The sequence below is a fragment of the Letharia columbiana genome (genome assembly GCF_014066305.1).
Source record: "Letharia columbiana isolate WasteWater2 chromosome Unknown Sc0000074_s0, whole genome shotgun sequence".
Lineage (NCBI taxonomy): Eukaryota > Fungi > Ascomycota > Lecanoromycetes > Lecanorales > Parmeliaceae > Letharia > Letharia columbiana.
The window spans coordinates 83,713-96,050 of NW_023501119.1; the positions used below are offsets into that span (position 1 = coordinate 83,713).

Here is a 12,338-nt window from a genome sequence, read left to right on the forward strand (position 1 = left end):
CTCGAGAAGTTCTGGTCGTCACACCGGTTCTGGACATCACCCCAGAAAATTTCCGTCTTTCATGGTTAACACTCCTCTTTGGCATGCCTTTTGCGGATCATTTGAGGATCTGTATCATTTCGACTGCCACCTTCTCCATTCGCGTTGCCTGCATCTCTCGAAATACCACGTTGCCATCGGGATATGACGAGTGCCCGCATAGGGCTGCTTGTCGTGTTTCACCAGCGGATCTGACAGCATGACTACATACTGGGCGCTAAATTGGGGAGGGCCCAGATCCTTCCACGGTAGTGGCGTGGCTTCACTGCATGTTTCATGTACCGCAGCCGCAGCCCTGACCCTGTCCATGACCAATTACGTTGGCAAAATAGGGGTTTCCATCATTCACATAATCTCCGATCAGGAATCACGCAAAGAAGATCCTTGCACCTCTTCCCGTCAGAGACGGAGAGCCTCGGTGATTGGGTTACGAGTATTTTCATTTGGAATTAGGTGCTGTGTCTAGTGCTCTGACAAAAGGAGGGGTATCAGAACGGGGTGAAACAGAGTCCGCAAGAATAGCAACGCATGATTTTTTTGCCCCAAACGCCAAACCGATTTATTCCATCGCAAGCAGAGCACGAAACAGTCCACCGTTGTCCGATAGGTCATGACGCCTGCGCCTCAACGAAACTTGATGACCCCGATCCTCGGCGCTGCCGAGAGATACCGCCCTGCCGGACCCCGTCCCCCGGTCCACCCACGCTCACACCACCAAGGCCTCCCAGAACGCTTACTAGCCTTTCGTACGTTTCTCAATGTCTTGGTGCCACATTGCGTTGGGTTTGCCAGCCTTGCGGGAGAATTTCACGACAAGAACATCAGACTTTCCAGTGACAGGGTCGATATAGGGTCCTGTATCTAATAGGTGGTGGCCCTTAATCTCCAAACGGTCACCAGAATTAGGGAAACGTTCTAGATCATCGGTTTGGATGAGCCCAAGGCACGGTATCGTGAAGGGGGGTTCTGGGCTCGTGTTGTCCGTTTCCACTGCGTAAGTACGCCGAAGGACATGGTAGCCGTTCTCCATCACGGCGCGGGAAGCTGCATCACTTGACTGGGTTGAGGACATCTGGGCTGAGGACATCGTGGTTGATGTTCAGTGGCTTGGTATTGCTGGTGATGGATGGTTTCCTGACGCTGGCTTGGTATTGCTGGTGATGGATGGTTTCCTGACGCTGAGATTGGTGCGGTGTGGAAATGCTGGTGTGTGCGGATGCTGGTGGTTGTGGATGCTTGTGGTTGTAGATGCTTGTGGTTGTAGATGCTTGTGGTTGTGGATGCTTGTTGGATAAATGGGTATGTATGAACTGTCTTGAACTGTCTGTGGTTGCTGGAGGATATGAAAGGAAAATCAAAAGATTCTGCAGAGAGAATCTACCTTCTTATATCCATTTTCCAACCGCCCGGAAACCCGAGACAGCACAGCCTGGGGACGAAGAGACTGGGAGGCTTGAAACGAAACGAAACGAAACGAAACGAAGTGAAACGAAGATGAGGAGGGAATGGCTAAACGTCTCCGGTTGTGCGCCGGAGAGGCGTGCTCGAGTTGATGGGGGGGGGGGAGCAAGCACTTGGAAGGGTTTTTACAGCTTCATCCACGTGTTTCGTATGTGGTCGAGTCTCGAGTCGAGAAGAAAAGGGCGGACCTTGTCAGACATCTTCCGCTTCCGGCCGCGCATCTCACTTGTAACAGAGCGTCGAGTCGAGAAGACGGGATCGCGGCCGGTTTCGTGTGTGCCAGAGCTCGAGTCGAGGGCAACAGGGCTGGAACCCGTCAGACATTCGTGACTTTTCACCCCCTCTTCCCCCCCCTTTCGCCCCCAGCTTTCTGTGACGGCGGAGCTTCGAGTCGAGGAGGGGGGCAGGGATGCACTCGTCCCACTTCTATCTTTTGGTCCCTTCGGAGCCCCGTCCGAGTCGGTGGAGGAAAGCTCCGCATTCGTCATATCATACAATTCCGGCTTAGTCCCTTGAGACGTTATCTTATCTGAAGAGAAGAAGGCGAAGAGCAGAGCAGAGAAGGTAATCAGGCGTTGTCACTTCTAAACACTGACCCCTTCCACCCCTGAAACCCTCGTCCGAGCCGCACGTCAGGCGTTGGACGGGGCGTCGCTCCGGTTCGTCTTCTTCGGTGGTGTGGCAGTGGGGATGGGATCCTGAGGCAGGTAGGTATCTGTGGAGGTCTGAAGTATGTCGGTGTGAAGCCCATAGTGCCAAGACACGCTAGGCCTAATTGGGATACGTGTGTTGTGTATGTGGTGAGGGTACTTAGGCTGGAAGGGTGACGAGGTTCTTGTGGGTAGGGGGGGGGGATTTATTGGGTCTATGAAGCGGCTGCAGGGGTACGTAGCCCATCGAGGCAAGTAAGTAAGCTACCTGGGCCATTGCGAGAAGCACCTGAGGAAGAAATGGTTAGGGGTTGTCACGCGTTGATGTTTTTGTCGCTTGACAGTTTCGGTCGGTGATGTTTAGAAGGCGGTGCACAGATTGGGAAGGGGATGTGGATTTTGGGAGCGGGATCTTGGTTCGGAACGGAGTGTTTTTGGGGGGAATTGGGTTTTTCATTACTTTAATTTGAGAACGAGTCCTCGATCCGAGCGTGTTTTACAGAAGCCTTATACGCAAGCCGCCTTGGCGTGAAGCATTTTCTAGGCGGTTGGGCAGCACAAAGGGAAAAAGACACCGGACTCCATCTCGCGCGCTGAGAAATCGATGGCTTGAGGTGCGGCTCTTCCGTTCACAGTGTCATGCTCTGCAGAGCAAGCGTAGGAGATACCCGAATCCGTCGTTGAAAGTGGAATCCGTCTCTCCCAGTCTTGCCCGCAACAATATTTCCAGCGCCGCGAGACATAGCGACCCTCTCCATCTTCCCTCGCTCAATGATGCTTCGATGCAACCACTGCACGCAGTTTGTCAGTTTCTCTGCATTTGTACGACAAAAGTTCGTGGGACTCACCACTCGGAATAATGATGATCAACAACAGCACAATTATGCCCACGATGATCCAGATCCTCATCTTCATGTTCTTCCACCACATCTGCTTGCGAACTCGGTTGGCGCCGCGACGGAAGCCTTGGGCGGATTGGTTAAGGTTCTCGGATTTATCTTGGAGCTGGTCGATGTGCTCGCCGCGCTGGGCTACGGATTCGAGGTTCTTTTTCATGACATTGACAGTGTCGTCAATTTGCTACCAAGGAGAGCGATGTTAGCGATTGTGCTTTGTAAAGTATGAGGAGAGCAGATGAGGCTTGTAGCAAAGTGGGCAGCTCGATAAATGGTGTCGGCTTCGTGACGGAAGTGGGATGTGCTAGCGCATGGTACCGCTATCGCAGTTGAAGGTCTCAAAATCGGTAATTGCGGGGCGCAGTGCCCCTGGATGTGAAGCGCCTCTGGTTCGTAGCTTTGCCCATCGTAGGAAGAGCTTGCGGGCAGTGTAGTCTTCAGGCACCCGCTCTATAGAAGCCGCCTCTAAAGCCCAACGCGCGGCAAGCTCCATCAACCCCTCATAAGGTATGTGCACGTACCGATTGAATCGCAGCAGTCCGTGTGTTGCCGCCCTCATATCCCGCGCTTCCACCTTGACCTGAACCGCCCGAGGGAATGTAGGGGTCGTATGGTAGCTCGCGGCCTGCCATTTTTACTAGCTGTGTCGGAGGATGCGGGGCTTAATTAGAAAGGAGAGTTGATGTGGTGAGAGGTAAGAGGAAGTTGGTGGGGTTGATGCAATTTCGCGGTGGAGATGTCAGGTTGGAGGTTAGGTGTCAGCAATGCGGAGCGAGCGTCCGACGGGCGGCGGGCGTGCGACTGTGCTGATAGCGGTGTTGATATGTCAGTATGGCTTCGCAGCTGTTACTTGTGAGTCTGAATTGCTGAGACTTTAAGGAGCGATAGTGGTGATGTGTCTGGATGATGGTGAGGTACAAAGGTTGGAAAGTCCTAAAAGCGCTAATTTTGGAGCATCACGTGACGTGGCGGGCTTGGCGTGGACAAAGAGATGAGATGAGCCTCTTTCGTTCGCTAACGCTTCAGCCATGGTGGCTCTACACTTTCATTTTGCAACATTTTTCCGTGTGGTCCTAGGAAAGAGATCAAGTCTAAATTACTACTGCCGGTACAGTCTTATGAAGAAAGCACAGTAGTTGAGGCTCTGAAACATTAGGGGTACCTACCTAGGTACCTACATTCAGTAAGCCAAGATAGCAAACCGCGTGTTAGCCCGGACCCGGGCGAAATTGCCAACGTTCGGGCGTTACTTTACCCCCGTGGATATCAAACTTGGCATCAGCATCAGCATCAGCGTCAGCATGGTCTTTCTCTTTTCCTTTGTTTTATTGTCGCGTAAGCTCCTTCTTCCAGAGTCAAAAGAGAGGAGATCACAGTAAGGTACTTTAATACGATTACGTTCGTTGACCGACTTTACTAATTGCATTCATAAATTTTGCCCCTAGCAACGGAAGCCGGATAGCCGCCGCCGCGTCAGCTACAAATCGGAAACTAAGGGTCCTCTCGTAAAGTACTCTAATCTTGAAATTTACATTACCAAGTCAAACAATCAATCAATTCAAAGATCAGCTGAACAAAGCAACTTCACTCTTTTTCAACCCCAACTCTCCCATCATCCTCTCACTCCCATCACTGCTGCAGTCAGATTAGTGGCATCATCCTCCGTCACTCGTTTGTCAGTCTTTGTCGCTCGCTTTATGAGTGTATTGTCGTGTCAGCAGGCCGTCGCTTCCTTCAACTCCTGGATTCCCTGCACGCCACCTCTCCACCACCTGTACAAGAGATTGTAAGACTGAGAAGAGTTGGGAATTATTATACCGAGTCGGATTGAACAAACTATTGGAGAATACCTTCTGAGCATCTGCTCGACTCCTCCTGGTCGACTTTGGACTTTCGCGATTCAAATAGCAAAGTTGCCGCGCCATCAGATCCTCAGCTCAATCGTGTATACTGGCTACCGCCGTCAACAGATCTAGGGCACTTGAAACATTTTCGCACATCATGAGACTCACCCCTTGTAGTCGAAAATCATGCTTGTCATGGTTATCAACCACAGCGCTCTCACTGTTGGCTGGGAGCACCTTGACCACCGCCATCACCCTAGACCTACAAGATCCAAGTAAGCTCTCTCCCCTTCTGGCTCACTACTTTGGGCTGCTAGCAATCGCTCCTGACTAACCATCTGTCACAGATTCCATCAAGTCCGCTGCCTCTACCTGCGCATACAATCTCTTGACCTTCTACACGGGTAACAACACTGGGGATGTACCAGGAAATCTGCCTCAACCTTACTACTGGTGGGAAGCCGGAGCTATGTTTGGCATCTTGATCGACTACTACTACTACACCAACGACAGCCAATACAATGATCTCGTCACACAAGGCATGCTATGGCAGGTGGGGCCAGACAATGACTATATGACGCCCAATCAGACCAAGACAGAAGGAAATGATGATCAAGGCTTTTGGGGCATGGCTGCCATGTCAGCTGCGGAGCAAAAATTTCCAGACCCTCCATCAGCCCAGCCTCAGTGGTTGGCGTTGGCGCAGGCTGTCTTCAACGATCAAGCTAGTCGATGGGACAACCAGTATTGCGATGGCGGCTTGAGATGGCAGATCTTCACTTTCAACACTGGATACGACTACAAGAACTCAATTTCCAACGGTTGTTTCTTCAACCTAGGTGCTCGCTTGGCCTTGTACACCGGCAATGACACTTATGCGCAGTGGGCCGAAAAGACATTTAATTGGACTCAAGCCGTCAGCTTGATGGATCAAAACTATCATTTCTACGACGGTGCTCATACAACTCTCAATTGCAGCGACATCAACAGGGTCCAATGGACCTACAATGCAGGAGTATTCCTGCTTGGAGCTTCTGTCATGTACAATTACGTAAGGTTGTCCCGTGTTCAATGAAGAGAAACACGCACTGACAATGATTTTTCGCAGACTAATGGTTCTCCTCTCTGGCAAGAGCGAGTTATGGGCATCCTCAATGCCACCTCCATCTTCTTCGCTACCAATCCCCCAAACGTCATGTACGAAGTCGCCTGCGAACCTCCCAACACCTGCGATACAGACAACTACTCATTCAAGGCCTATCTGGCACGCTGGCTCGTCGCATCCATCAAATACGCTCCTTTCATCCAGACCACCGTAATGCCGTGGGTCCAGGCCTCCGCCACCGCAGCCGCACTGCAATGCTCCGGCGGTACCAACGGTCAGATGTGCGGGATGAAATGGACTCAGGGCTCTACATGGGACGGTACACAAGGGGTGGGACAGCAGATGGGAGCGCTCTCGATCATCCAGGCCAACTTGATCGACCAGGTCACCGTCCCTGTGACGAATAAAACTGGAGGCACGAGTAAAGGCAATGCCGCAGCTGGCGGGGGAGGCGGCATCTCCACAAGCAATCCGGCGCTCTCGCAGAATGTGATAACGCGAGGGTCAAAAGCTGGTGCTGGGATCCTGACGTGTCTGGTACTGATATCGGTGATTGGTTGCTCATGGTGGATGATCGCGTGATCGCGAAGCCGAGTGCTTTGCTATGGCACATAATGTCTTTTGATAATGGTCCATCATGAATAGAGCCGCGCGGTGGATAGACAGCATTGGCTTGCCCCTGGGGCTGAGTTGGCGTTTTTTTTTGATGAGCATTTACACCTGGCGTCGATTTCCTCAGGGCTTGCCGTGAGCTGTACAAAATATAATGTTGAAACACGTTACAATCACCCTGCGTCACCCGCGAGAAACCTGCTACATTCCCAGCATGATCGTGACTATTGGAATAACATCACCTCGGTCATGGGCACGAGGCCACTTTCCCCAAAGCTCCAACTTCATCCCGACCTCAGTCGACATCAAAAGCCTAAACAACAACAACATCCTCTCCGTGCGGACAGAAGTCCGTCCGCTGATAGACTCGAGGCGTTCGAAACACCCCCCCTCCCTCTCTGCTTCTCTTCGCTGTTTGCGTCACTGCGTCACTCCCTTCGAGCTCGCACGCGTAATGCGTATTGGAGTAGAGGGATACAAGGTGTCACTCCACCGTTGGCGCGGCGCGGCGGATCGTCGAGTGGAGTGGAGTGGCGGATTGAGGTTGTGGGGGTTGGTTGGATTGGGTGGTTGGGTGGTTGGTGTTTGGGTTGGAAGGGTTTGGGCGGAAGGGTTTGGGCGGAAGGGTTTGGGCGGAAGGGTTTGGGGTGGAGGGTTTGGGCGGAAGGGTTTGGGTGGAAGGGTTTGGGGTGGAAGGGTTTGGGCGGAAGGGTTTGGGGTGGAAGGGTTTGGGGTGGGGTTGGGGTGGGGTTGAGGCTTGCGGGGATGGGATGGGAGGGGGGCCGGGGGGGTTTGGGCGGAAGGGTTTGAGCGGAAGGGTTTGGGCGGATGGATGGGGGTGGGGGGGTGTTTGGGCGGTGTTTGGGCGGATGGGTTTGGGGTGGGGTTGAGGCTTGGGGGATGGGATGGGATGGGGTTGTCGGTTGCGGGGATGGAATGGGATGGGGGGGGGGTTTGGGGAGTTGGGGGTTGGTGGTGGGGGGAGTTGGATGGGGGGGGTGGTGGGAGGAGGGGGGGGGGTGGGGTTGGTTGTTTGTGGATGGGTTGAGGGGGGGTTTGATGTTGTGAGGGGGGCTGCTTTTGAGGTTTTGAGGGTGGGTTGGATTTGGTGTTTTGGATGGGATGTTGGGAATTGGCTGTTTGGGTAGGCTGGACTGGGGATGTTATTGTATATTTTTCTCTCTCTCTGTTTTTGGGTTTATTGGGTCTGTGACTATGATGCTTTGTCATGTTACTTGGTTGGTCGGTTGGGTCTGGAGGTTTGCGGTCACGCTTTCGACCGATGTCTCACGTATCTGGATGCTATCGACCTATGCTTCGAATATATATTGATCGATGGATTGTCGGGAAAGATGATGTGAACCGGTGGAGGAGTGGGGGGATCGAAGTCGCGAGACCGAGCTTCTAAAATCCGGGTTCATCTATGCTCATGCGGGCTGCTGGGATTCTATGAACAGGGTTACGGAGCTTTTAAGGTAGAGCCATGCTTTCCAAGCATCCTTCCTGGCTCACTGACCATTGAGGTGCCTCCTGTTTATCTTGTTGAAGCGTTTGGGGCCGGACCACGTCTCGCTCGGAATCGCAAGCTAGGGCACAGCGCAGCCTTCCCGGCACGGAGGTCAGTTGACGAAGGAAGCCTACTGCTTCGGGAAGAACGAGAAATCTGCCCACCGATACCTGGACGCGACTTGGTCAAAGCTGGTCCAAGGTTCGAACGATAGGTCAGTGGTATGTGCGGAGATGGCCTTGCTCGACTTCGGTTGCAATCGTCGTCTCGGTCATGATTGGAGCGTTGGGGCTACGCTACGCATACGACCAGCAAGGACTGGAGTACGCGTCGATGAGGCTGGCGGCGTGGACTGTGAAGAAAGGCTTTGTCGAGTTTTGTATCGAGCAGCAGGGTTGGAATCTCTTTGACTTGGTATCGGTTTGTTCGGGTTGTCGAGAACGTCTTTGCCAAATGGCAATGGCCCTAAGCACGGACTGTGAGGTGGCGTTGCGTGATCCGTTTCCCAATCCACCGAACGTGTCTTTCGGACTCGCCACCAGATCTGGAAAGCCAGCTACTACTCTAGGAGGCGTTGGGATCTTGAACATGGACTCGGTCGGTACTATCGTCGCCTCGAACGATGGTACGCTATCAGAGATGGCGTACGTGCATCTTTGTCGAATGGCAACGGTCATTGCTTCAGATTGTGCCTTCATTATGAGGCGGGCCCGTAGAAAGTTGCATTTGAGGTTCACGACGGTACCACAAGCCCGATCTGAGGCTCATACTCTGATGCACGTGTCACAACTCAAGCCCCTCGAGACTTCGCCGAATCCACCAATGGAAAGGTTTGATCTTGGAGAGAGTACCCGGGTGGAGCTCTCGCGGTCCGGAAACGGACTACGGCACCGTCAATCCGAGAGCATTGACGCTATGAGAGCGAGGCTCAAGCCGGCCCGTAGACAGTCCTTTCAACGGTACTTTGTTGAAAAGTTCCCGTTGCGGGAAGTCAAGGTGAAAATGGACGATTCGACTAGAGCTCTGGATCTCAAGTCAACTTACAGATTCATAACCAGTTCAGCGCCCTGTGCTTTATGACTTTCCCCTCCAATCACATGATATTGACCGTGTGTTAGTATTGGCGAGTGGCAAAGCCGTGTACGCCGTTGGAACAGGGTTTGGAACGTCCAGCCAGATCAAAAGCGTCCGCATCTGCCTACGCCGACAAACTTTCTTCCTCTTCCTCTTTGGATCGAGCGTGGCGAATGAACCCGGGCGTTTTTGGAGAGCGAGGAGAGCGCGGCCGTGTCTCTTGTGTAGACATTCTTCCGCATCATCGAATACTGGACGATGGATGGGAATGTAATTGGCTTTGCAGGAGACATTTTGGGAATGAGGGAAGAGAGTCTCTTGAAAAGTATACCATAGCATATCAATAACCTACAACGTCGTATTTTATGTTGCTTGATGGCAGTATCTTCAGGCTAGGTCAAAGCAGGCGGTGGGTATGGACAGGCTTAGACCAACTCAAGGCAGAGGCTTCACTAAGTGCCATCTGTCAGATCGTATCTCTTTGGACCTGATGTGTACATACATTTTACACATAGTAATATTTGAGGACTGAAATTTTGAGTGTTTGGAATCAAGCAAGCATAGAAAAAGTCCGTTAATCACTTTCGCCTTAGAGTCTGGAAACCCCCTTTTTCCTTTTCTTAGCATTGTCCTATCCAAAAGTCCTGACCGAAAGGTTTAGTTTTGTGCTTTAAGCGGGGTCTGGAAAACAAAAATTCCACAAAAAGTGTTAAAATGATCATGCGGGCTTGCTTCGTGAGAAGAACAGAAAGCACCTTATTAACTGTAGAATGAGTCTTTTCATCCAACAGTCCTATGTGCCAGAAAAGCAGGGAACCATGAAATCGATGGAGAAAACCACCATCAAGGAGAATTGGAAGAAGATCGCGGTATTCGTCGTCATACTTCTAGCTTTATGGCAACTGTCAGCTCATTTTGGATCCTCTATGGCCTTTGCTACAATTGGAGACCACGGTGATTTCGAATCTTGGTGTCCTCTCGCAGACCCAGACACCATGAAAGCCAGTACCGACAACTTACGGCCATCCAAGGACATTAGCCTCGATGCTTCTCTGGAAAAGCAAATCGAAAGACTCTCGGCGGCAGTGAAGTGCCAAACGGAAAGTTTTGATGACAACGGTGACGTTGATGAGGATCCGCGGTGGAGGACTTTTGATGGCTTCCACGACACGCTGAAAGACCTCTTCCCGCTTATTCACGGCCATGCAAAGCTGGAGAAAGTGAACCGATATGGCCTCGTGTACTCCTTTCAAGGTGCATCCCAACATCTCAAACCACTCCTCCTGACCGCCCACCAAGACGTCGTCCCCGCCTCCTCCATCTCGAAATGGACCTATCCGCCATTCGAGCCTCACTACGACGGCCAATACCTCTGGGGCCGTGGGTCTAGCGACTGCAAAAACAATCTCATCGGCGTCATGTCAGCTGTAGAATCACTACTATCACAAGACTGGAAGCCCAGGCGTTCTGTCGTGCTAGCTTTTGGCTTCGACGAAGAAACCGGCGGTGTACGCGGTGCTGCCAAGATTGCCGAAGTACTTGAGAAAGTTTGGGGCCGTGATGGCTTGGCTCTGATCCTGGATGAAGGAGGTATGGGTCTCACGACTGTCGGCGAGTATGTCTACGCTCGCCCAGGTGTTGCGGAGAAAGGGTACATGGACGCGCAGCTCATCCTGGAGACCGCCGGTGGCCACAGCTCGCGACCACCCGCGCACAGCGGAATTGGAATTATAGCCGAAACGATAGTTGCTCTAGAGCAGAACCCTTACACACCAGTACTGACCAAGGAGAACCCTCTCCGGGGCTTACTGGAATGTCAAGCCAAGTACACGCCGGGGGAACTAGAACCCTGGCTGCGGCGTTCTTTGCAGCGTGATGATGATGGTACGGAGATTGGGAAGAAGCTTGCTGATGAGAGAGGACCGCAGATTCGGTTTTCGATGCAGACATCGCAAGCTGTGGACATTATCAAAGGTGGTGATAAAGTGAATGCGCTTCCTGAGACTGTCTCCGCCATTGTCAATTACCGTATCGCTCCTCATGACTCGCTGGACATCGTGAAGAGGAAGATCGCAGACCTACTGGAACCCATCGCCCGGAAACATAACGTCAACGTCGAAGGCTTTGGCAGCAAGGGTAGCGCAGAACGCAGAAATGAGGGCAGTAACAGTGAGGAAGAAAAGTCATTTTTGGGGACCCTTTATCTCAGCAGCTTGAATGACCTCTCGCCCTCCCCTATATCCCCCACAGACATCCAAAATCCCGTCTGGCACATCTTCAGCGGCACCATCCGCCAAGTCTTCGAGGACACCAGAACCCTCGCGGGCAAGAAGGTCATCCCCGTCGGCGATATTATGCAAGGAAACACCGATACGATCCAATACTGGAACCTGACGAAGAATATCTACCGCTTCTCGCCGGCAAGGGAGGGCACGAGATTCGGCGTGCATACGATTGATGAGCGTATTGATATGACGGCGCATCTAGAAGGGATGAGGGTGTACTACGGTGAGTCTGGAGTCCTGTCCTCACTCCTATATCCTAACATCTCCGAGTACTACTGATGAGGATATCGCTGACGACGTGAGCAGAGATGATACGGAATTTCGACGCTGCGGATATATAAAATGGACTGGCGTTCAGTATCAAAATGCTATATCATTCCAAAGCCAAAGCCTACTTCACCTTCATATGCCACCCGTTCAAACCTCCAACGCTCAGGGTAAAATTGAACAGTGAACGGGCGAAACCGTACGAGAATTCGGCAGTGCCGAATCCGAGAATCCTTGCACGCTATCCCTAATTGGGCATCCTGGCACCCAAGCGCGTCAAGCACACCAATCTTCGTTCCCTCCTTCAACCCTCCCACCCCTCGCAATGCCGAATCATCCCCCCATGCTCCCTATCCTCAATTCCTACCACACTGACCGCAGACACAACGACTTTTCTCAAATGCAGAACCCGCTTCCTAGAGGCCGCAAGCCCCGCCTCAACCCGAATATATCCTGTCCCATCTTCGACCCATCTTTCCGTACTATTCGGGGAAGAGAAGGGAAGATGCCGCGGGATGGTATCCGGTGTTTCGTCGGCGAGGTTGGTCGAGTGCTAGTGATATGTATTGGAGCAGTTCGGCTTTGGTTGCTACTCTAC

General features: G+C 52.3%; 4 protein-coding genes across 4 annotated transcripts; 2 read left to right on the top strand and 2 right to left on the bottom strand.

The window, feature by feature from the left end:
- Positions 1 to 775: 775 nt before the first annotated feature.
- On the bottom strand, positions 776 to 3,678 carry HO173_012137 (uncharacterized protein; the record flags this gene model as incomplete). The annotated part of the gene is made up of 3 exons (XM_037314010.1): positions 776 to 1,116; positions 2,999 to 3,230; positions 3,568 to 3,678. The coding sequence occupies 3 exons, from the start codon at positions 3,676 to 3,678 to the stop codon at positions 776 to 778; spliced, it is 684 nt and encodes a 227-aa protein (XP_037159099.1).
- Positions 3,679 to 5,047: 1,369 nt separating this feature from the next.
- On the top strand, positions 5,048 to 6,577 carry HO173_012138 (uncharacterized protein; the record flags this gene model as incomplete). The annotated part of the gene is made up of 3 exons (XM_037314011.1): positions 5,048 to 5,165; positions 5,238 to 5,941; positions 5,999 to 6,577. The coding sequence occupies 3 exons, from the start codon at positions 5,048 to 5,050 to the stop codon at positions 6,575 to 6,577; spliced, it is 1,401 nt and encodes a 466-aa protein (XP_037159100.1).
- Positions 6,578 to 8,410: 1,833 nt separating this feature from the next.
- Positions 8,411 to 8,812, bottom strand: HO173_012139 (uncharacterized protein; the record flags this gene model as incomplete). The annotated part of the gene is made up of 1 exon (XM_037314012.1): positions 8,411 to 8,812. The coding sequence occupies one exon, from the start codon at positions 8,810 to 8,812 to the stop codon at positions 8,411 to 8,413; it is 402 nt and encodes a 133-aa protein (XP_037159101.1).
- A 1,194-nt stretch (positions 8,813 to 10,006) lies between these two features.
- HO173_012140 (uncharacterized protein) lies at positions 10,007 to 11,752 on the top strand (the record flags this gene model as incomplete). Its single annotated transcript, XM_037314013.1, has 1 exon — positions 10,007 to 11,752. The coding sequence occupies one exon, from the start codon at positions 10,007 to 10,009 to the stop codon at positions 11,750 to 11,752; it is 1,746 nt and encodes a 581-aa protein (XP_037159102.1).
- Between the last annotated feature and the right edge of the window lie 586 nt (positions 11,753 to 12,338).